The sequence below is a fragment of the Lepus europaeus genome, chromosome 1 (genome assembly GCF_033115175.1).
Source record: "Lepus europaeus isolate LE1 chromosome 1, mLepTim1.pri, whole genome shotgun sequence".
NCBI classification, from domain to species: domain Eukaryota; kingdom Metazoa; phylum Chordata; class Mammalia; order Lagomorpha; family Leporidae; genus Lepus; species Lepus europaeus.
This window is the reverse complement of record NC_084827.1, coordinates 151576118-151602066: the sequence shown is the minus strand read 5'-3', so window position 1 is coordinate 151602066 and position 25949 is coordinate 151576118. Positions and strand designations below refer to the sequence as shown.

The 25949-nt window shown below is 38.0% G+C and overlaps 1 protein-coding gene across 7 annotated transcripts in view; it reads right to left on the bottom strand.

Moving 5' to 3' along the window:
- CREB1 (cAMP responsive element binding protein 1) overlaps positions 1–25949 on the bottom strand; it is a 75226-nt gene that overhangs the window by 36457 nt on the left and 12820 nt on the right. For 5 of the 7 annotated variants that reach the window (XR_009865892.1, XM_062190412.1, XM_062190397.1 and 2 more), the window contains exons 2-6: positions 17664–17785; positions 12236–12382; positions 11467–11508; positions 4114–4214; positions 1019–1161 (exon numbers count right to left, since the gene is read on the bottom strand). Coding sequence is in view for 6 of the 7 variants with exons in the window: in XM_062190412.1 (XP_062046396.1) it covers positions 1019–1161; positions 4114–4214; positions 11467–11508; positions 12236–12382; positions 17664–17777 (547 nt within the window). In the remaining variant the exon portion in view is untranslated. The remainder of the gene's footprint in view (positions 1–1018; positions 1162–4113; positions 4215–11466; positions 11509–12235; positions 12383–17663; positions 17786–25949) is intronic. The other 2 variants (XM_062190419.1, XM_062190437.1) reach the window with 2 other exon arrangements.

Below are 25949 nucleotides of genomic sequence, written 5' to 3'. Positions count from 1 at the left end.
TCAATGAACAAATCAAAATTAAAAAGTCAATGTATGAGGAATTTTGAGAAGCAAAGGTATAGGGAAAAAAGGAGAAAAGTATAGCATTCACATAAATGGCTCTGATGAAACAAAACCATTATTCAGAAGTAATTTATAATGGCTTTAGGCAAAATATAAGAAAAGAAAGAGACAAGATGAGGGAACTAAGTGCCACAGACATCACAGAAATAAATGGAAAGCCGTGGCCGGCGCCGTGGCTCAATAGGCTAATCCTCCACCTGCGGTGCCGGCACACGGGGTTCTAGTCCTGGTTGGGGCGCCGGATTCTGTCCCGGTTGCCCCTCTTCCAGGCCAGCTCTCTGCTATGGCCAGGGAGTGCAGTGGAGGATGGCCCAAGTGCTTGGGCCCTGAACCCCATGGGAGGCCAGTGGTAAAGGAAGACCTTTCTCTCTGTCTCTCTCTCTCTCTCTCACTGTGCACTCTGCCTGTCAAAAAAAAAAAAAAAAAAAAAAGAAAAAAAGAAATGGAAAGCTGAATAATTTTGTCAGGAAAAACTTTTGCTTTCTGTGATCCAAAAAGCAAAGTATTCTGTTAGTTTTAGCATCCTTATATTTATATTATTGAAATTCACAACACCTTTTATATGAATATTCAGTATTCTGGCAAACAATTCATCTCATCTTCACTTGAAATGTTATTAAATACAAAGATTTAAAATGCTTTTAGAGAGAAAGACAAATCATTGACATACATAAACAAACAGATGGATAAGACAGACCATTTTTGGCCACAAAAATAATACCTCAGGTTCCTCATGCATCTGCACAAAACAGGGGAACATCAAAAGGCTTATATAGTTGAGTAATCCTAACTAAAACTGAATAAAATAAACATTCCCATTACAGACCACTGTAAAGGAAATATACTAATGGAAGTAAGGCTGAGCAAAGACTCAACACTTACATGACTCCTTTAAAGAGAATGCAACCACTAGTTTTTTTTACTCACTTTCAAAACAGAAATATCTATTACTCACTATACTGTCCACTGCTAGTTTGGTAAATCGGAGTTGGCACCGTTACAGTGGTGATAGCAGGTGCTGAAGTCTCCTCTTCAGATTTCTCTTCTTCAATCCTTGGCACTCCTGGTGCATCAGAAGATAAGTCATTCAAAATTTTCCTAGAAGAATGAAAAGCTATATTATTTAAAAAAAAAAGGTAAAACTTACTAAATGTAACAAGATCAGAAAACTGTAAGAAAGTTGCTAGTGGTTATGACAGAAGTTCAAAACATACAAGTTGTAAGAGTAACTCCAAATGTATCAAGGAATTCAAATGAAATTATACAAGTAGTTAAAAAAAACCCAAAACACACATAGTTATGCTTTATTTATACATTATGTGTATGCATGTATACAGAATATAATGTAAATATATTATTTCTTATTATGGACAGGGGCCAAAGATGCTTAAAACTCTAGATCTGTAGATGAATCTATGTCTCCTCTGCATGAACGTCTACACAGTTAAAGCAACTGATCATTCTTAGTGTTTTTTTTCTGAGTCTTTCAAATTATTGTTCTAGACCATGTTGGTCATCCTCTCTAGATAACAGTTCACTAATGTAGCCTTACAGTGTATTGGCTTTTTTGCAACTATTTTGAATCAATTATAAATAAAAATGCCAGTAATATTTTCAGAAGAATTCTTAATCCAGAGTCCTAGACTTGAATAACTAATTTTATACTAAAGTTAAAAACTTCCCAATTATCACTCCCATTTCATTTTATTTGCTTCAGTCTCTTTTCCTTGGCTGCTATAGCCTTTCATATTTTAGAAACTCAAAAAGTCAGCCGGCGCCGTGGCTCACTAGGCTAATCCTCCGCCTTGCGGCGCCGGCACACCGGGTTCTAGTCCTGGTCAGGGCGCCGGATTCTATCCCGGTTGCCCCTCTTCCAGGCCAGCTCTCTGCTGTGGCCAGGGAGTGAAGTGGAGGATGGCCCAAGTGCTTGGGCCCTGTGCCCCACGGGAGACCAGGAGAAGCACCTGGCTCCTGGCTTTGGATCAGCGTGGTGCGCTGCGCACCAACCACGGCGGCCACTGGAGGGTGAACCAATGGCAAAGGAAGACCTTTCTCTCTGTCTCTCTCACTGTCCACTCTACCTGTCCAAAAAAAAAAAAAAAGAAAGAAAAAAGGAAGGAAGAAGCTATATAGCTTCTTCTCTAAATTCTAGAGTGGACTTTGAGAGAGAGAGACAGAGAGAAAGGTCTTCCTTTGCCGTTGGTTCACCCTCCAGTGGCCGCCGTGGTTGGTGCGCTGCGGCCGGCGCACCACGCTGATCCGAAGCCAGGAGCCAGGTGCTTCTCCTGGTCTCCCATGGGGCGCAGGGCCCAAAGACTTGGGCCATCCTCCACTGCACTCCCGGGCCACAGCAGAGAGCTGGACTGGAAGAGGGGCAACTGGGACAGAATCCGGTGCCCCGACCGGGACTAGAACCCGGGGTGCCTGCGCCGCAGGTGGAGGATTAGCCTATTGAGCCGCGGCGCTGGCCCTTCCTTTCTTTTTTTTTTTTAAGATTTATTTTTGTTTATTTGAAATACAGAGTTACAGAGAGAAACGGAAAGAGAGAGAGGTCTTTCATCTGCTGGTTCACTCCCCAAATGGCCACAACAGCCGGAGCTGGGCCAATCTGAAGTTAGGAGCCAGGAGCTTCTTCTGGGTTTCCCACACGGGTGCAGGGGCCCAAGGGCCTTGTCCATCTTCTACTGCTTTCCCAAGCCATAGCTGAGAGCTGGATCAGAATTGGAGCAGCCAGGACTAGAACTGGTGCCCATATGGGAGGTCGGTGCTTCAGGCCAGGGTGTTAACCCATTGTGCCAAAGCACTGGCCCCGCTTGTTTCTGAATACCTGGTTTGATATGCTTCAGGATTGAAGGTGTAATATACTAACATGAGACATGCTTCAAAGTTAAAATCTAATACTGGCTATATTTAAAACAAAACAATGAGAATAAATGCATTAAACTTATACCTGTTAAGATAAAATTTCTTAAGACCTCAACATCTTATTGATATTCATTTAGATCCATAATTTAACCATGATGACAAAGAAAAGGGTTAGCTTAATGGACAAATTTGAAGGAGGGACAATCATCCACTCCTTTAAAAAGTAGGATTATGCACAAATACAAATAATTTAGACTAACAACAGGGAAGATCACTATAAATCTAAAGCTTAGTAAATTGTGAAGTAAGCTTATCAAGATTTGCAAATTGCCCCTTTGGGAGATACATAATACAGAGCTAATTTCTACATAAAAAATTGGTTTTGGTCTACCTTGGAGGCAAGGTATTGCCTAGATAACATGTATAGCTGAATACAAAGGCTTTATTAAAGTGCCTCTAAAGTTAGGTTGTTAGTAAAGTATCATCATAAGACAACTATTAAACTAACAAGTAATAATCTGCTAAATGCCATCACATAAAAAAAGTTTGTGATGACAGCTAAACAGATAACTAGCATGGCCTCAGAACTGACATTTAACTATAAAATACTAAAATTTAAGCATTCCAAACTTTGTAATAGAAAAGTAGTAACCAGCAGAGTTTATAAAAGGCAGAAAATTTTTTTTATTTTTTATTTTATTGTTTTAATATATATATCTTTTAATTTTAAAGATACAGTTAAGACAGTGAGAGAGAGAGAGAGAAAGGAGCTATGCCGATCCAAAGCCAGGCGCTTCTCCTGGTCTCCCATGCGGGTGCAGGGGCCCAAGCACTTGGGCCATCCTCCATTGCCTTCCTGGGCCACAGCAGAGAGCTGGACTGGAAGAGAGGAGCAACCAGGACTAGAATCTGGAGCCCATATGGGATGTCGGCACCGCAGGCGGAGGATTAACCAAGTGAGCCACAGCACCAGCCCCAGAAAAAATTTTATCTAACAATGTTGAGAGTAACAAGTGCCCTTAAAATGTGCATGATAAACTTTAACTTATTTGAGTGAATTAACTCAAGATTAAGAAAAGTAATCTATATGGTACAGGCTAGAACAGCTAAATGGTCATCTGACATCTTTTTATCCACAGTTACCTAGGGTTTCCTGCATATCTTTGATTCTGTTAAATTCTGTACCTGTAGGAAGGCCTCCTTGAAAGAATTTCCCTTCGTTTTTGGGAATCAGTTACACTATCCACTGACTCCTGTGAATCTTCACTTTCTGCAATAGTTGAAATCTGAAAATAAAGAAGAACTTTACCTTGATAATCAAATTTAATTCCAATAAAATTTAATGAATTTTAAGAAAAAGTCATATACAAAAGTACATACATAAACCTTAACACAACTAAGTAGAGGGGGAAAAATATCAGTTTTTGCATGTGTTTATAGTCACACCAATTTTTCCCCCTCTTGTTAAATACACTATAGACTATTTAAGAGGAAGTCAGATGAATTAAACATTTGCAGCTTAATTGAATGACTCCACGTAATAAATCCTGAATGCATCAGTATTACTTGTGACATGTGGGAATAGTGAGCACACCAATATTTTCCTTTGACTACCATGTAAAAACTTAAGTATTAACATTTGTACAAATAAGATCAGTAATCCTTCATTACATTCCAGATGGTTGTTTTATCACGTTAGGAAACAGTCATCTGTTACATATATAGGTATTTCAAAGCTGGCATTCTACAATTACTTTTAAGAAAAAATTGAGGGTAAAGAACTCTGCATTCCTAATAGGTGCTCCCAGGCTGAAAAATAATGAAGTGAATAAAGATTTTGCACGAAATGTTAATACTAGAAACTAGAATTCATCACTAACTTATTATGTGCCAGGTGCTACTGCTAAAGCACTTACATGTATTTAACACTCACTAATACTTACAGTAACATAGAGGCCAGATGGGCATTCCTATTATATCCATTTTATATATAAGAAAACGAAGTAAGGCACCAGGGGATTAAGTAACTGTTACAAACCACAACGTTAGGAAGTAGTAGAGCCACGAACAATATTTAGCATCTCCATTTTACACATCCTCATCAGCTTCAAAATCCTGGTAGTTCCAGTCTCAAATACCAGTTTTGACAGAAGCAGGAACCAGATGGCATTTTAAGACCATTTCTGGACCAAGAAATTACTAACCTAAGTATGCCTGTCTGTCAAATTTATTCTGCCAGGTTCCTCTAGTCTAATCAGCAGGAGCCTCATGCTCTTTCCTGATGTAGGTACACACGATGCTGTCAGAGACTTAGATCTAATCAAGACAAAAAGATCTCTCTGCGTTAGCTACACATGAAATATATGGAAATAGCAGTAAGAAAAATCATATTTAGAAGCAGCTGGGAAATCCCAAAGGTGTTCTTTATGTGGTATGAACCTAAAGGTTCTAGAAGAGTGGGCACTGATAGGGTTTTATGATATGCATGCTCATTTTAAAACAAAAATCCAGTAATGTTTCATAAAATATATCTAAAGTAATGTGCCCCATCCAAATTTAAGTATAAACCGTCTTAAAGATCTAAAAACCAACAGGCAATATTTAATGAATCTAGCAATGACAGATCAAATAATGGGCAAGGCTGAATTTCATGCAGGATTCTTGGCAGAGTAACAATGTATTTATGGTCAAAGGAGCAGACAGGAAATTTTCCTGTTAAGCAATAGCTGCTTTAACTAGTCAATCCAACACAGTCTCTGAAAACCATGAACTATGACCACGAACTATGGGGCCAGTGCTGTGAGGCCTGAGGCAGTGATAACAGATCACATAACTGGGTGTCTGACACCATGTGGGAGACCTGAACTGAATTCCTGGTCCAGTCCTTGTCACTGAGGGCATTTGGGGAGTGAACCAGCTGATGGGATCTTGATCTCTTCTGCCTCTCAAAAATAAAATAAATACAAAATTTTGTGAAGAATTATCAAGAGTTTACATCCCAATTATAACTATCACAGATTACCATTACATTCCAATGACAGAACCCTTTCTTCCTCATCTTCTCTAACTTCTCTTACTGCTCTCTTAAGTTCTTTACATAGGTCTTCAGTTTCAGACATTTACAAGTAAGTCATAAAGGCTTTCAAGAAGCCAAAGTTACAACTTCTAAAGTTTTCTATCTGTATTTCTCAACTTTGGTTTGTTTAAAATCCACATCTTCTGATATATTGGGGGAAAAAACTGTTTTGATTATTTGGAATTTCAAAAAAAAATTACATAGTGATTAGAATTCAATCAAAGTAATAGTAATAATAGGTGATTTCTTTTTCTTAAGATTTCTTATTTATTTGAAAGCAGAGTTACAGGGAGAGAGGTTGAGAAGACAGAGACAGGTCTTCTATCTGCTGGTTCACTCCCCAAATGACCCCAATGGCCATCTGAAGCCAGGAGCTTCTTCTGGGTCTCCTATGTGGGTGCAAGGGCCCAAAGTCCTGGGTCATCCTCCACTGTTTTCCCATTCGCATTAGCAGGGAGCTTGATCGGAAGTGGAGCAGCCAGGACTCAAACTGGCACCCATATGGGATGCTGGCACTGCAGGCCGGGGCTTTAACCTGCTGTGTCACAGTGCCAGACCCTATTACATGTTTCCTAGAACTGTACAAGGTTCCCTAGAAATTTAAGTACTTTCTGGGTAGAGGGGAGTCATGGTTTAGGTTCAGTTTTTTACTCACTGGATCAAGAAGCTTAGTGAAAGTCTAAAACAGTGATCCTTTAAACTCTTTTGATCTGCAGATATCTCCTTATAAATAAGAAAAACTTACCTAAGTATATATATCTTCTTATTTGCAAACATTAAGAAGTGTGTTACTTATGTTGTAAAAGAATTCTTAAGTATAAATATTAAAAATTTCTAAGTTGCATAGATTAAATTTTCTAATAGACCGTGACTTAATATACTTTATTAAGTCATTTAATACTTTATATTGCAGTGATTTAGAAATATGATTATAAATTAAAATGTAATCTTTTTTTTTTTTTTTGACAGGCAGAGTGAACAGTGAGAGAGACAGAGAGAAAGGTCTTCCTTTACCGTTGGTTCACCCCTCAACGGCCACTGTGGCTGGTGCGCTGCGGCCAGCGCACTGTGCTGATCTGAAGCCAGGAGCCAGGTGCTTCTCCTGGTCTCCCATGTGGGTGCAGGGCCCAAGCACTTGGGCCATCCTCCACTGCACTCCTGGACCACAGCAGAGGGGCAGCCAGGACAGAATCTGGCACCCTGACTGGGACTAGAACCCGTGGTGCTGGCGCCACAGGCAGAGGATTAGCCTATTGAGCTGCGGCGCCAGCCTAAAATGTAATCTTACCATCTGTTTCAAAAAAAGGAACTCATAACTCATGATATGTAGATAGCAAAGGTAAATGCATTAGGCTGTGCTTACCAAGCAAAATAATCATTTTTCACTTTAATTTACCACTTTTGACTAGCTCTCTCTAGTATATTTTCATCTCCTTGACTCCACATCAGTAACTGCATTCTAATAGGAAGGTGTTAAATTTAACCTTTTTAACAAACAAACTTAACATTTTACTAAAACTTTGGAAGACTTCTGAGCAGTTTAGAATTCTGTTTCTAGAGTTTTGAAAATCAGTCGACTTGAGGGCTTTTACATTTTATTATCTATTTGAGACGCAGAGAAATAGATAAAAAGTGCCCATCTGCTGATTTACTCCTCAAATGCCCCTAACAGCGAGGCTGATGCAAGAAACCAGGAACACAATGCAGGTCTCCAATGTGGGTGGCAGAAATCCAAGTAGTCAAGGCACACCACTGCCTTGGGTCTACAATGGCAGAAAGATGGAGTCAGGAACTGGAGCCAAGAATAGAACCGAGGTACTCACATGCAGGATGTGGGCATCTTAATGGCTGGGCTAATTGCCAGCTCCTGAATTGAGTTTTTAGAGAAAACAAATTTACACTGTTTGTGGTTGAAAAAAAAAAAAAGATATGGAAGCATTTCTAAATTTTTATTTAAAAAAAAAAAAAAAAGGATCTCTTCACAGCATAAGTTTCTTTCACAAAGCAGCTATTCTGTCGGTCATGGTAAAATGTCACTCCCCCCCCCAAGAAAGGGCTGTTCAAATGGTTTTCTTTTTTCAAAAGTACCTGTTAGGTAAAATATCCCTTGTGAGTCCCTGCTTGCCATTTGAACACTTGTCTTAAGAAAACTAAAATAACTCATCTTTTTGTTAGACAATTCTTAAAATACCTTGCTATGTGATAATCACTGAACCTCTAATGTTGCACAAGATTTTTACTGTTGCTCCCGTAATAAAATATTGTAAAATTCTATCAAAAATAGTACTCGCAATGACTCTCTTCCTTTCTTACTCCAGTCCAGCGTAGTCTTCTTACTATTCCTTGACATTCCAAGCATATTCACTTCCAAACCCTTGATTTTTCTTTTATTATCTGCATAATTTAGGCTACTTCATTGTCCCCTGGTCTTTGCTTATCTCTGATCACCTTCCATAAAACAAGCCCTTCCCTCCATAACATTCTCTATTTCTTTCCCCTGCTTTATTCTTCTCTCTAACACTTATCTTAAACTGATATATCTTTCCAGAGTTTCTCTTTTCACTGAAACATGATCTTCATTAGAATGAACGGTATTACCTGTTTGTTACTGTCTTTCACAACTACTAGAACAGTGACTGGCACTTAGCATACGATCACCAACATCTGTTGAAAGAATGGATGTAATAAAATCCATAAATCCTCTGTCCAGCACATTTAAACTGCACTATATGGAAATGTGGCCAAAACTAATGAATGAAAAGGGATGAAGCCACTGTGAATTCCATTACATCATACAATTCACACTATTTCTGTGAGGATGCTCACAAATTATGTGAGATTTGATTCATATACTTGTACTTACATACATAATGTATATGAAATCTCAATATAGCTAAATCTAAATTTAAATTAAAATATATAACAGAAGTCCTAATATCTTATTCTCTTACCAAGAGAAATGTACCTTGCATACTTTTGGAAACTTTGTTCTGGAAAACTAACATTCTCTCATCTAGAAGTTTGAGTGACCATCCCTGATATAAACTATTTCCTAATTGTTAACAGTAATCACTCTTTTTTTTTTTTGACAGGCAGAGTGGATAGTGAGAGAGAGAGACAGAGAGAAAGGTCTTCCTTTTTGCCGTTGGTTCACCCTCCAATGGCCAGCGGACCGCGCTGATCCGAAGGCAGGAGCCAGGTGCTTCTCCTGGTCTCCCATGGGGCGCAGGGCCCAAGCACTTGGGCCATCCTCCACTGCACTCCCTGGCCATAGCAGAGAGCTGGACTGGAAGAGGGGCAACTGGGACAGAATCCGGTGCCCCGACCAGGACTAACAGTAATCACTTTCAATCAGTTATAATGAACACAGAAGTTTAATAAATTCTCCTTGGTTTAGAAGCTTTAAAGAATAAGAAGGGGCTGTCACTGTGTTGCAGAAGGTTGAGCCACTGCTTGAGATACCAACATCCTATAAAGGAGCACTTGTCCAAATCCTGGTTACTCTTGTCTCCAAAGTAACTCCCTGCTACTGTGCTTGAGAAAGCAGCAGATCATGGCCCATGGGCCCTTGCCAACCATGCAAGAGACCAGGACAGAATTTTGGGCATTTGGCTTGGTTACAGCCATTTCAGGAATGACCCAGTGGATAGAAGATCTCTCCTTCTCTCTTAGTCTCTGTCTCTCCCTCTGTCATTCTGCCTTTCAAATAAATAAATCTTTAAAAAAATAGTATATCTGTAAAATCCAGGCTTTAAGAAGCCCAACTTTTCTTCTGTAAACACACACACTTTAAATTAAATAGTTCACTTTAATGGAAATATGTATTGTTGAAAAGATGAATCCATATTTCTAGAAAATTAATGATTATATAATCCCTAGGTCCACATTAGGCTGCCCCCATAAAGATTAAAATAAAGAATACAATCAACAGTTAAATATCACATAATATAACCAAAAATTACAATCTTAGCAAATTTTGAAGCTACAATTTCTGCATTCTTTATAAAAGATCTTCCACAAGTGAAAAGGAGAAAGTAAAGGTCGATATGCCCCAGATCATCTAATTCATTAATATCCAAACTGGGTCTGGCGTGTAGGTCGCCTGACTAGTAAGTCTAATTCTTTCCATTATACCTAGAGGAGGATATGGGTGGGGAATCAGCACAGCACAATATGGAGAATTAGGTAAGGTAGCATTCAATGAAATAAAAACTGAGAAAAAGAAATACTGCTCAGTCACTGTGATTCCACAGAAATATCAACTTCATAGTTCTTCACTTGGTCAACACTGTATCCTACTTGTTAAAAAATTCCAACCCCAATATCTTATGGAAATTCATACATGATTCATGATTTCACATGAAAACATTATTTCTTTTTCCCACTTAAGCAAACCAAAAGCATAGGAACAGAATGAAATATAGGTGGTAACAGCTGCTCAATGATTCAACAGTATAAAATGATTGACAAAACCTAGTATGTCTTTTGATGATATTAACAGGATGCTTCCAGGGCAAAGTAGGCACTCCTGCCCCTCTATGAATATTAATCAGTTCTGGCTACCATATGCACAGAAAACAAAACTGCTCGCACCCAGAAGAAAACAACCAGGATACTGAAGAGACATCAAAACTACACCATGTAATAAATGGCTGAAGAAAAATATGAGTTTGTTCAGTTGAAGTTTTCTTTTTAAAAAAAGTTTATTGAAAGTAGAGAGAGCAAGGACGAGGGAGACAGAGAAGGAGAGACCGAGAGATCTATTTGCTGGTTCAGCAAATGCCTGCAATAGCCAGCCTTGGGACAGGCTGAAGCCAGAAGCCTGGAATTTCCATCTGGGTCTCTCACATGGGAGGCAGGGACTCATGTACTCAAGCTGTCTCTCACAGTGTGCTTTAGCAGGACGCTGGATTGGAAGTGGAGTAGCCAGGACTTGATACGAGGCACTCCAATATGGATGCAAGTGTCCCAAGGGGCAGTTTTACCTGTTGTGCCAGATGATCACCCCTGGCAATTTCTTAAAAATATAAAATTTCTGGGAGATGTGACTGAGGAAATCAGTCAATAGAAAAAGAAGATTTGCCACTCAGTTCAACGCAAGGATAAAACTGGAAGCACTAGGCAAGTTGTATAAGGCTATATTCTTTCACGACTGGAAAGAGTATTTTGGCAATTTCATCCTTAATTATAGGTAGGTTACTTCAGGATATAGAACTTCCTTTCTCTGAGAGTGTTCAAGTAAAGTTGGGCTATCGTTTGGAAGACAGGAAAAATATTATATAGAGAAATTTTTATTTCTAAGGGTCAGGTAGGCAACAAGTCTGGTCTAGACCTAGAAATGTCTATCATTAAACAAAACCTTCAAATTCCATTATTTATAGAGGAGAAAAAAAACAAAAATAATAATTTCTCACCTTCCTTTCTAATAATAGTTTTCTTCAAATCTACGACCTAGGACTCACCTGTGTTCCGGAGAAAAGTCTTTTTAAGTCCTTACAGGAAGACTGTGAAGTAAAAAATATGAAATGGGAGGCTGGGGTTATGGCCTACTTGAATGAATGTTCAAGTCTTTTTTCAATAAGCTCAATTGCAAGATCTATACCGCTTCTTGGTTCCCTACAGTTAAGTAGTGCAGTCACCTTCAGTGGTCTACAGTGCCTTTACTAATCTTTGGAATCCAACCCAAAGGAACAATATCCTCAAAGAATAAGACATTCATAGTATAATCCCTGACCCTTAAGATAAACTTTCTGAACACATTATTTCAAAATTATATGCTCTCATGGTAAACCCTAAACACAGCCCATTTTATGAATGCTTTATGTGATCTCTTCAAGTTCAAAAATCTCAGGTAAGGTATTAAATTTTGATCAAGGGTTTATTTTTCTCCAATTGCAGGTTCAGAAAAATAATTACAAGCTATTACTTCTGCATTTCAATTCTCCCTGAGGCAATCAGCCTTATACAGTCTCCCAAATCTTCCACTTCATCTCATGTACTTGTTTTTTGCCAATTATTCTCCTTCTATCACTTAATTTTCTTTCATGTCTGTTTTATACATATCCATTCCTTTACACAAGGCGACTATACAGACGCAGCCCATTTGTTTACCATATGAAGTAAAACAAACTCCAAACCAGATGTGTCCTTATTTTCAAAAGTAATGAAAGGAGGGGGATATGCCTATGAACAATAGACACAAAAGTGGATACAGAACTTTTTTACACATACCTGAACTGTTTGGACTTGTGGAGACTGAATAACTGATGGCTGGGCCGCCTGAATAACTCCATGGACTTGAACTGTCTGCCCATTGGGCAGTTGTACTAATGTTACAGTGGGAGCAGATGATGTTGCATGAGCTGCTGGCATAGATACCTATAATGTTGAACATGGAAAAAAATTACCATCATAGATACCTCCTTCGGACTACTCATGTTCAATATGAAGTAACATTTTAGAAACAAAAATGCTGATAGGAAATAAACTAAACATGCAATTTATCATTGTTTAAAAACAAAACCTGTAAGTCTCCCATTCCACTTTTCAACTCCTCCCAAATGACAAAAAACGTTATTGTAATGTGATGTAATATAATGTAATGTAATGTCAAAACATGTAACACAGATTTCCTCTTAATACTAAGCACCAGTTTATTTGTATAGTGCTTTACATTTTCCCAACTGCTTTAATATCCCCATTTCTCTTTTTGTTCATCAAAGAAATTGAAGACTGGGTAATAAGGATTATCCTCATTTTAAAGACAAAAAATAACTGCTCAAAGAGATTAAGTAATGTACCCAAAGTCAAGCAGATACACTAGCGTCGTAAAAACAGTCTGTGGTATATGTGTTAAATAGCTATGTTCTAAATTCTGTTTTCAAGCTTGGACAAATTAATGTAAAGTAAGTCCAGAACAAATATACATAGCTTTCATTAGTGAGAACATAGTAACAAGTTTTATAAACTGTAAATTTCTATTCCTCTGCTCCTCAAAATAAACTGTTACTGAACTGGTAATAGTTGATAGTTCAAGAATTTGTTTTTGTCTTGAATAAAGGGGCAGAGTTGAAAGAATACTCATATAAGAAAAAATAATTTTCTCCTGAGGCACAAGGAAGGCAATTTAATGAGTCAATATCCAATTTGAAGTGACCCTTAAGTCTTAAGAATCTATTAGATGGTATTTATTGTTCCTAGGATTGAACACATTCGGGGGAGGAATTTTACCTGTTCACTCAGTAAACAGTTACTGGGGATCTACATGTCAGGAACAATGTTCAATCTCAAACTATAAAAAAAGGAGAAGATATGGGTCCTTGATCTCAAGGAAATGATTAGGGGTTGTGTGTGAAAGAATGGGAGAAACAGAAGTAAACACAATCAAGTGAAATAATGAGGTTTACAAGAGGAACATAGACACATTGAAGAGAGCTACCCAAACTAAGGACAGGAGGCTACTAGGCAAGAATGTGAATTTGAAACAAAGAACACAAGTCAGACATATTATTATGACTTCTAGGAGAGAGTCGGAACTTCAGGTAGGGAAGGCAACACTAACCAAAGCAAAGAGAAACAGCAGGAGCTATACATGACAGAATAACCAGCAACTCAGTACTACTGGAGCACTTCAGTATGTTACTATATGATGTAGGAAGGAGGGAGAGAGAAAACAAGAGGCAGGTAGAGGCTGGATGAACTAGTTGTAAACAAACGAAAACAACCCTATAAATCACATTAAGGAATCTGCATTTTGAGGTTATTGAGAAAGTCACTGAAGGGCTTTTGAATTCCTGTCATTATGTTTGCATTTTAGATCACTTTAGTGGCAGAGTGAAAGAACCAGAGGTTGGAAGGCTAAGCAGTCGTTAAGGTGAGTTGATAGGAACCAGAAATAAGGTGGTGGTGGTGGTGGTGGTAGTTAACAGTCCTCCGCATTGTAGCAGGAAAGGGAATAAGAGAAGCAGAAGTAATTTTACGAAAATTTGCAGGCAGACCAAGAGGGGTTTTATGAGTGGAGATGAAAAAGAGCAATCAAAGATGACTCATATGTTTTATGTTTCTAAGAAAATTGGTAGACTGTGTCATCAACTGAAAGAGAATGCAAGAAGGACAAGATTTTGGGTGGCTGGAGTTGTGGTAGAAGATGATGAAACTGACCTGACATCTGGATATGCAGATGGTTAGCAGGAACTTAAAATATGTGACTCTGAATCTTGGAGGAAGATCCCTACTGTAGATACAGTCTTTGGCACATAAGTTGTTGAACCATGGAGTTTTCATCTTTGGACAATTAGGATGTCCTTATTAATTACTTTTTTTTCAGCTACTTTAAGTCTTGCTTAGTTTTAAACTGGTCATCAAAATGTGATCCATGGACTACCTGTATTAGAGTCACATGGGGTGCCTTGTTTGTAATATCAGACGATAAGAAGGACCCAAGGATACTTTCCTTGAGACTAAAATTTGAGAACCACAACCTTAAAGCTATTCAAGGAAAGGGTGAGGGAGGAAAATATGGGTATATATAAAAAAGCTCTTCTAATATTTGAAGCAATTATTATGTCCTCTTTTCTGAGTCTTCTCTAAGGTAAAAATAATAGGCTAACTAGATGAATAATCCCTTTTCTAGGCTGATCATTCAACATAAAGGTTCTTCTTAGTATAAGTTTATAACATACATTCACTCAAAAATAAAATAAAAATCCACTGTATTCCTACCATCCAGAGTTTATCACTGTTAATGTTTTTGCTCTGGCTCTTGTAGGTGTTTTGTTTTTTAAGACACTTACACACAATCAATTTTTACAACACATTATCATGAAATCTATTTTATTTCTCAATTCCATTATATCTTTCTATACTAGAAACAGTCTTCTTTAATAATATTTTAATGGCTACATAATAGGCAAAATTACATATTTCATAAACTCCTTATCACTGGATATTCAGGTTTCTAAATTTGCCTGTTACAAGAACACTACAACAACCATTCTTTAACCCAACTTTTTGCTTAAAACTGTAAAAACATATTCCTGTATTCAAATCCAAAGTTTTTCAATTTTAAAAACTTTCCTTAAATTCTAAAACTAAAATAAGGTATCTCATTACTGTTTTAGATTGATCCTCTTCCTTTACCATTTAGGCTGAATTTTCTTTTTATCAAAGCACAATGATCTTAGGGTTATCTGACAACTTCATTCTACTTTCCAAGTACAAAAAAGTAGTAAGAATTATAAAAGGTAATTATGTCAAAAATAGATGTATGTGTTAAGGAACTTTGATGAGCAAATGGAAAAAAAAAAAACATTAACTGGGAATAAAAGGAATTAAAAACATATAAATGGAAACAGACTCAAATCTGATACTGTCACTCCATTTTTAAGTGGTTGGTGCTAAAGGGCTGCCTGATAAAGATGATAAACTGAACTTGTACACAGAATTTTTCTCCCACCTGAATTCCCAGTTAACTTTCTGAAACTGATTTCATTTTTATAGACATAAAAACACAAACACAGAATGGGAAGGAGATAAATAGTTTTGGAGGAGGACAGATGAATGGTAATGTACTGGGAAGACCTCAGAAGGCCAATTTATGAGCTGGGATGGAGGCAGAGAAAGCCTGACTTGTACCACAAAATCCTCAAAGAGTTCACAATCTATAGCACTTCAAGCAAAGAGAGGCCGACAATAAAGATGGCTTGTTGAAGGCTCTCTGACAAGCAACTGGATTCTCTCCCCAAGGAGAATAATTAATCTACCCAGCCCTGAAAGAAGAAACCAGAAATTTATTATCTGGACAGCAGGTCTGCGATTGCGTAACAACAGCAGAAATCCCAGTCCCCTTCTTTTACTTGGCTCCCAAGCCTTTATCCCATAAGCACAAAATTTCTGACACCTTCTCTGGGGGTAACCGACACAAACAGTAAAAACCTAAAGGATACTGACATCAGGATCACCACAATCACCCTACAGCAAAGCTCATACTGGTAACTCTTCAACACCCACAGAGCTTCCATACAGCTTTCTGGCCCCATACTCTTGAACCTGACCTGAGCAAAACAGCCACAAACGATCAAACATTTGAGGAAAGCATCTAATATGAAAGATGGAGACCAAAACAAAGGGTGGGAAAATCTATGTGGGGAAAAGAAAACTTAAAATGAAACAAAATAATATTCTCAGAGATAGAAAATATTGCCTTTGTGATGCTAAACACAAAAGAATTATTCAGAGAACGAGAGACTCCTGGAAATAGAACATCAGAAATTAAGTATTCAACATTGGAATGCATTGAGGAACTCTCTCAGAAAGCAGAGTAACAAGATGGAAAACAGGAGAAAAAAGGAAAGAAAATTAAGAGAAACAGTCCTAGAAATATAGTATCTGGATGACAAAAATTCTAGGGAGAAATGAGAGAGAGGGAAAATTTTAATCAAATAATTTACAGAAATTGTCCAAAATTGAAGACATGAGTTTCCACTATAAAATGGCCCACATGGACCAAAATGTTTCCAAACTAAAACCCATAATAAAATTTTGAAGCACCTTGAACAGATTTTGTAAGATAATAAGATACAAAATGAAAAATTAATTTAGCTTTTCAAATAAGAACAAAAAATCGTCATCACTGGACTTCTTTAAAAATTAAAAAAATAATTTTTTTTTTTAACAAGAATTCTTTTCATAGTCAAACCTTTAAGAAACTACTGAAAAATACGCTTTGACTCTATCAAGAACACTAACTCCACCAGAGAGACAGCAGGGTAAAAGGAGTTCCCAGGTTGACACTACACAGACAGCCAGACCAGCATGATCCAAGACTGGTATATCTGGACTGTCACTACCAAGATGCCTGCTGGTAGTGTATTTTCTTTGTTGAGCCTTCTGTTACCAAGTTTCACTCTTGATTAGTAACTCTCTTGGGAGTTTTTTAAATGCTTGTAGAAATGGAAGTTAGACACAGAGCTTCTGCTAGGATTATCTTCTCCTGGGAGCCTTCAACTAAAAGAGGCAATATCATACTTTTACCTAAAAGGTTGAAGTTTGCTATTTCATTTTTATATTATCATCTTTCTCACCCAAATATATGAAAATAGTTAATATTTGAGGAAAAATATATGAACAAAAAAAGAGAGTGTATGTCATTAAAATAGTGTGTTAAGGCCAAAGACAAAATGAAAGAATCAGGAATTAGATTTAAAATATACAGGACACAAAAATTATCATCATTAAGATTTATTATCTATCAATTTATTTGCTTACCCTATTTTTTCAGTTTAAGAATATACAAAACTTAAGCTTTCATATTATCTTTATCTCTGTGCCCCAAAATACATCCGTATGATATTACAAAAAAAAGCAGTTGTCATAGCCAAGGTTTTATTTCCTTATTTATGAGAGCCAATTAACTTAGCCATTAATTAAAGATGTCATTCTTTCAGGATCATGGAACTATAAATACTGTATTAGTGTTTAACACCACATTTTACTGTTATGTTACTGAATTAATACTAGTATTTCTAAACATAGACTAATGCTAAGTAAATAAGAATTTTGATATTCTAAGAACACCTCTGCTCATTCTATGTATATCTCCGTAATAAGAACTAAATTCTCTTGGAAGAGACAACTTGGAATCTCTCTATGTATTTTATACCTGGGCTAATGTGGCAATCTGTGGCTGGGCTTGAACTGTCATTTGTTGGTTTTCAGCTTCTGTTACAGCTGCATCTCCACTCTGCTGGTTCTCTGCTCCAGATTCCATGGTCATTTAGTTACCTACAATAATACGGAAGAGTGTTACGAGCACTACAGTGCTTTGTGCTTTTGTGACTTTAAAGGCAAACTTCAGGTTACAAATACGTATATATGGTAGTTACGTTAGCGAATGCACTTAGAAATCTAGTTAAAATATACTGTAGCTGAATTACTGTCAAACTTGTCCAAAATGACTAAGCTGCAAGAGTTGTAGTCCCTTTAAAAAACGAATAAAACCTTTCTTTTCCCTTGGCTGGTAATTCCCAATAGGATATTGCCGCATCTGGAAAAAAGAAGAATGGATTCCTCTCTTCCATGAATCTCCCCTTCTAACAGGGAGAGAAGGAGTGGCAGAAAAATTGTCTCTTCCAACGGTAGCAATCAAGTACAGAGAAAAGGCAGAGAACAGAACTGAACTGATGGTAAGAGTCTATGAGAAGCTGGCTTCATGGTACCATCTCTAAAGGTATTTCCTACTCTAAGAAGAAGCAGAGAAATCGTAAACTAATTCCACAGATGAGTGGTGGTAGGTCAAAATTAACACAAGTTTTAGAGTCTAAGTTGTGGGATATCAAGGTAGGAAAGTGAATAAATGGGCCAGAGTCAAATTTCAGGCACCGAACACAAAAAAAAATATGATATAGGGTACAACACTACATTACATACATACAAACACACATAGAAAAATATCCCCCCATTTTTTTTTTTTTTAGCTCTATAAAATTCTGGATAAGCTAATAAAGACTGATCTCTCTTGGGCCCTGCTGTCTGGAACTGGATGGCAGCAAAAGTTAATTGGAGAGCAATTCTTAGTAGCAGTAGTAATGTGGAGATTAGAGAAATGTCTGATAACCGGGAAATACACCAGTATACCACTGTTAGTGCCTAGCATACTACCTGTTAAAACTGAAATTTTATTTATTTATTTTAAGGATTTATTTCGAAGGCAAGAGTTACAGAGAGGGAGAGAGAGACAGAGATTGAGAGATCTCCCACCTACTAGTTCACTCCCCAAATGGCCATAACAGCCAAGGCTGGGTTGACTGGAAGCCAGGAGCTTCTTCCTGGTCTTCCACATGGGTGCAGGGGCCCAAGCACTTGGGCCATCCACTGCTGTTTGTCCAGGCCATCAGCAGGGAGCTGGATTAGCCAGGACTCAAACTGGCATGGATATAGGAAGCTTAACCTACTATGCCACAGCACCGGCCCCAACTGAATTTATTAATAGTGAAGGAATGCCTAGGTGAGTCCATGAATAACAAAACCCCAAAGTTTTTCCAGAATATATTATATTTATTTTAGAATTCTGAAAATTGATAATCAAAATTAATCCTAATCCTTACATGATTACTGCATACTATCATATGTATTACATATTAATACATCTGACTGTCATTCCCAAGATTCTACAAAACATAGTGCTTTACATGTGGCAGTTAAAAATGGAAGTGAAAATATCTCTATGGAAATGAATATAGCTTAGAAATATCAGAAAACCATTAAACACAGATGACAGAGGAAGAAGACGACTTGACTACATTATTATTTAAAACAATCATAAAGCCAGCAATACAAGTGCACTGGGAAAAGTATCTACCACAATCAGCACAGTAACATCCAAAATACACTACTACTAGTCAGCAAGAAACAATTACTAGAGACTAGTTCACAAAGATATAGTTCAAGGGTATTCACTGCAGAATTTTTTTTTAACAGCAGGAAATGAGAAACAAGCACCCATTATTAGTGGGACCATTAAAAATATTACAGTCTTGAAAAAGAATGAAATCTATGCATAATGTAATACAGAATCCCATTAATGTTAAGGAATAGGCATGAAAAAGATTGAAATTAAATTCCAATCTGTAAATGATAGCTCTGTAGAGGGGAATAGGATTTGGCAGAATTTTATAAAATGATGACTTCCACATTTTACTTTTAATATACTTTAGTATTTTAGTACTCATTGAGGTTTTTTTCCTTCCCATGTGAATGGATTCAGGATTACTTGTGCAATTAAGAAAAAAAAGCTTTAGTATCTGAAGTCATGGCTAATATAAAAATATAAACCAAAGCTATAAACCAAAACTGTACAAAGTATCTTTTGAAAAGTTCATGGAAAATGTGTATTTTTGAAAAATGATGTGTTTTTTAAGCCCAAAATGAACTTTTAAATCCATTTTCCATGAACTTTTTAAAGTTCAATCATGATTTTAAGATACCATTTCCAAAATTTTTCAAATCTCACTTTTTCTATGGAACTCCCACTTTTGTTTACATTTCATCTTAGTTGTTTACCCTATATTTTCAAATAGTAAAAAATAACTTTTGAAAATTAGCAAATAACCTTATTTTTGTGATAACTAGCTGTTGTGTATAAATGTCTATAATTCTCATTCTTTTAAATTAAAACATTTAAGAAAGATGTTAAATGTTAATAGAAACAACAAGAAAAGTTCACCTATCCTAAAAGTTATCCATACTTCTGGTCTGGAATAAAGTGGCACACTTAACATTTGATTAAAAGCAATCTAAGGCATAGGCTGATATTTCTTCAGTTTTAATTTTCTCCCCGACACAGTGAGATTACTTTTTTCCCTGATATTTAAAGTAAATGGCATCATTACAACTTTTTTGCTTCAGAAAATGGAAGATTTCCTGTATTATAACAAAGGAATAGTAATGTATTACAAAAGTAATGCAATTTCATCCTTCTTCCTTGCCCAAATGAGTAATATTGTTTCTTTTTAAAATGAAGTAGGGTATTTCCAATGGATAGGAGCCACTATTTAAACTGCTAGTGTTTTGTTACTATTTCATTCAGGGGACCTATCGATCCTTTTTCAGGATAGGGATAGCTTCCTAACCTTAGTAACTTACCTTGAGGAGGTATCAGCCACTTGGGCAACAGTACGCATAAGTGTATGGTCTTTCATCAGAAAATTTAGGCCTTTTTTAACGTGCTGATGAGAATTACTTAAGGAAGAACAACTGCTTCAGATAAAACACTCTTTGAATCAACTGGAACACACTCCTCTTTTAGTTTTCACCTTGAAGGTGCTGAAGAGCAGTCTCCCAGACAACTGAACTAGCATTTAAAGTAGGTGCATTTCTGTTGCACTTTAAAAGCTTTTGCTGTTTTTGTTTATATCATCCTGTGCAGAGAAGAGATGGTATACTAGTATGTGTAGAAATCTTCAGTCTTCCTATTCAATCAGTATCAGTCTGGACAGCAGTGTTGTTTTCTGAACACAGGATTAAATTATTAGAGCTAATATATGGGTTTCCAAAGTTGTTTGATCATTCCTAATTCACTAACAAATCAAAAGTTTTTTTTTTAAAAAAAAAAAACTGTTAAAAAAGATTGAAGAATGCTGTAAAATAAGAAAAAGACCAGGCACATATGAATTCAGAATGTTATGATTATTAGCTTTGGAACCCTGGAAACAGAATGGACCTTAGAACTCACTTAAAATGTAAAATTCTTGTAATTCTGAATTTTAAAATTAATTTGGGATTGGTGCTTGAGATAGAGATTTTTCATGATTTGTTCCTAAAAACTAACTTAAGACTAATCTTTTGCAAACTATGCATTTATAAAAAAATCTCAAGAAACTGTCTAAAAGAAATAATTTCTTTAGCAAACTCACAAAGATATTAATATTTTGCTGTAACTACCTTCAAAATTCTACCTCCTAATATGAAAAAAAAAGTGAAGTTTTCCTGTTTACCTAATCTTGACAGAAACAAAAAAATGCCACTGTAGGTAGCTGGGGAAGGAAGCCTAACACTTGGCTGAAAGCTGGGTTTATCATGAAGTGGCATTGTCAGCAAGGGGTTGTTGGACAAATGACTGTAAGTTTTATGTTTGTTTCCTCATCTGTAAAAACAAGAACGATTAAAATATTTTTCCCAATCTTGGCCGGCGCTGTGGCTCAACAGGCTAATCCTCTGCCTTGCGGTGCCGGCACACCGGGTTCTAGTCCCGGTTGGGGCCCCGGATTCTATCCCGGTTGCCCCTCTTCCAGGCCAGCTCTCTGCTATGACCCGGGAAGGCAGTGGAGGATGGCCCAAGTGCTTGGGCACTGCACCCGCATGGGAGACCAGGAGGAGGCACCTGGCTCCTGCCTTCAGGAGCGCACGATGCGCCGGCCGCAGCAGCCATTGGAGGGTGAACCAACGGCAAAAAGGAAGACCTTTCTCTCTGTCTCTCTCTCTCACTATCCACTCTGCCTGTCAAAAAAAAAAAAATTTTTTTTCCCAATCTTAAATCCTCTGATCCTAATAACTGAGACCACAAAAAGATGTGTGTACATACACATAATTCTATGGCCACTAAATAAAATATTTATGGTAAAGGTAGTATTTGATGGTAAAAGATGTAAACACATATTGTAAAAGACAAAACAAGATGGGGCCGGCGTTGTGGCGCAGCGGGTTAATGCCCTGGCCTGAAGCGCAGGCATCCCATGAAAGCCAGTTCAAGACCCGGCTGCTCCACTTCCAATCCAGCTCTCTGCTATGGCCTGGGAAAGCCCCTGCACCCACGTGGGAGACCCAGAGGAAACTCCTGGCTTCAGATCTGTGCAACTCTGGCCGTTGTGGCCACCTGGGGGAGTGAACCAGCGGATGGAAGACCTCTCTCTCTCTCTCTCTCCCCTTCTAATTCTCTCAAGTAAATAAATAAATCTTTTCAAAAAAAGACCTCTCTCTCTCTGCCTCTCCTCTCTATATAACTCTGCCTTTCAAATAAATAAATAAATCTTAAAAAAAAAGAAAAAACAAGAAAGAATGGGTCACTTAGCTTTTAGATCTTGGGCAAATACAGAATTATCATTTTTTTTAAAAAGATTTATTTTTTTTTTATTTGAAAGGCGGAGTTACAGAGAGAAGGAGAGGCAGAGAGGTAGAGAAAGAGAGAGGTTTTCCATCCAATGGTTCATTCCCCAGAAGGCTGTAATGGCTGCAGCCATGCTGATCCAAAGCCAGGAGCTTCTTCCAGGTCTCCCACATGGGTGCAGGGACTTGGGCCTTCTTCCACTGCTTTCTCAGGCCATAGCAGAAAGCTGAATCAGAAATGGAGCAGCTGGGACTTGAATATAGGGGATGCTGGCACTGCAGGTGGCAGCTTTACCTACTATACCACAGCGCTGGCCCCTTTCATTCATTTTTATATAACACCATGAGAAGGCAATACAATTTGAGATTATTTGGGCCGGCGCTGTGGCTTAACAGGCTAATCCTCTGCCTTGCGGCGCCGGCACACTGGGTTCTAGTCCCGGTTGGGGCGCCAGATTCTATCCCGGTTGCCCCTCTTCCAGGCCAGCTCTCTGCTATGGCCCAGGAAGGCAGTGGAGGATGGCCCAAGTCCTTGGGCCCTGCACCTGCATGGGAGACCAGAAGCACCTGGCTCTTGGCTTCGGATCAGTGCGATGCGCCGGCTGCAGTGGCCACTGGAGGGTGAACCAATGGCAAAAAGGAAGACCTTTCTCTCTGTCTCTCTCTCTCACTATCCACTCTGCCTGTCAAAAAACAAACAAAAAAAGAGATTACTTGTACTTAGTGTCTCTTACATGTTACTCTGCTCATAACTGGTACAGCTATTCAGCAGTTTAAACTTTTTCTTAATTTTCAAAGAGGATTAAGCAATTTCTCCTTTCCATCTAAGAAAGCTTCAAGAAATTTACCTCCTTAGGTTTCCCAAAAACAAAGGGCTATGTTACTTTTGTACCCTTCCACAGTAAAGGTAGCAGTAAATATCAAGAAGTTTAAAACAAGGGCCTGGCACTGTGGTGTAGTAGGCTAAACCTGTGCCTGTGGCATTGCATTCCATATAGGCACCAGTTCATGTCCTGGCTGCTCTACTTCCAATCCAGCTCTCTGCTATGGCCTGGGAAAGCAGTGGAAGATGGCCCAAGTGCTTGGGCCCCTGCACCCATGTGGGAGACCCAGAAGAAGCTCCTGGCTCCTGCATTCAGATGGGCCCAGCTCCAGATGTGGGGAGTGAACCAGCACAGAAGTGGAGCAGCTGGGACTCGAACAGGTGCCCACATGCTGGGGCTTTAACCTGCTGCACCACAGTGCTGTCCTCCTCCCAAAGCATTAAACATGTGGGGCTGGCACTGTGGCATAGTGGGTAAAGCTGCCACCTAGGGTGCTAGCATTCCATATGGGTGCTGGTTCGAGTCCTGGTGCTCCCCTTCTGATTTAGCTCTCTGCTATGGCCTGGGAAAGCAGCAGAAGATGGCCCAAGTCCTTGGGCCTCTGCACCTGTGTGGGAGACCTGGAAGAAGCTCCTGGCTTCCGATCAGTGCAGCTCCGGCCATTGCGGCCATCTAGGGAGTGAAGCATCGGATGGAAGACCTCTCTCTTTCTCTGCCTCTCCTTCTCTGTGTAACTCTTTCAAGTAAATAAACAAATCTTTTAAAAACAGCATTAAACATGAATACAGTGATATATTTGGGGAAGAAGAATACCTTTTCTGATAAATAGTATGTGCAAAGGCTTGAACTATAACCCTTTAGGGAAACAAGTGAGTGACTAGTATCTTTTTATAGCAAGCAAAGAAAAAAAGACAATGATAATACCCAATGAGCACTCTAAAGTAACTGACAACTAACTGGCAAAATGAGAACAGGAGAATGATGTCTCTTATAGTTACTGGGTGGCTGTTGTGGCACAGATTGAGATCAGAGCACTGGTTTGAGTCTCAGCTGTCCCACTTTCAATCTAGCTCCCTGTTGACGCATATGAAAAAGCAGCTGAAGATAGCCCAAGTACTTGAGCCTCTGCACCCCAGCATGAGACCAGGATGGAGTTCCTGGCTCAGCTTTGTCCTCACCAAGCCCTGGTGGTTGCAGACACCTGGGGAGTGAACCAGCAGATGCAAGACCTCTCTCCCTTGCTGTCATTCTACCTTTCAAATACATACATATTATTTTTAAAAATAAATTATTGGGTTTGGAATTCTTATGCAATGGATTTTACCTCGCCTCTCTACAGCAATAAACCCTGAAGGTATACATAACAATTCACTTTTCTAAAACTAACAATGTAGTCTTAAATTTTATCAACTTTTACACTTCTATATGTTGTATAGTATCACATCCGAGTGCTTATTTTATGACATACACAGTTTAAGCTCCTTAGGATAAAGCTTTGCCTTTCCTAGCTTATATTCTAGAATATGGAGACAGGGGAGAGAAAATGAAGTAAAATGCATCACAAGTCAGATGGTGAGAAGTCTTGTATAGAAAAGTAAAGCTGGGAAAGTATTATAAAGGTCACCAAATCCTTATTGATAAAGTAACATTTAAAATTCATCCACTCAGCACCTATCCAGAACTACACTGAATCAGGGACAAATTCTACCAGCACTATTTTCTTATCTATCTGCCAACAGCAAGTTAACACAAATCTTTACTAAACTTCAAACTAGAAGCTCATCAAAGAAAGCAAGCTCATATAACCACTTCTGTTTATAATCACTGGAAGAATGCTGGGTACCTTTCCCTTGTTCTTTATAGTAAAATATTTTGACCTTTAAGAAGTATTCTAGTCCTTACAACTGTTAACACTGTCATTCAATTCTATGAAAAACGAATTTATCTTCCCCCCAAGTTAAATTAACAGCCTCCCAATCTGTGACAAATTTAATACCATTTAGGATGAGAAATACTCAGAGAATTCTGAATTGTGGATGAAAAGAAAGTATACATTCCTAATGGAACACATGGTATGGTTTTACAAAAGATATAAAATAGAAAAGACCTCAATTAGAAGTGGAAAAAAAAAAAACAAAAACAACTTTTCCCTTACATGCTATCAAGTAGGTAACTACTCTTGAACTCTCACCAATCCAAAATTCCTGGGATTTATGGAAATCACATAGCACAACTCCAAGGTCTCCAAAGTAACCACAGCAAAAGGTGTATTCGGGCACATGATTTTAAAACTAAATGACTATTTTTGTTGTCAAATATACTACTAAAAATATTCTGAAGTATACATAGAAACACCTATATGTGATGTATAATGGTTTCTGTGTAGTTATTTTGTACCTATATTTAGTTTTTAGGGTAACTATCAGAAAGCCTTACTAACACTCCTACACCTTCAACATATCTTAATTTTCTAAAACGTTATGATTTACTAAGTGGCAAGACTCAACAGATTTCAGGTTTCC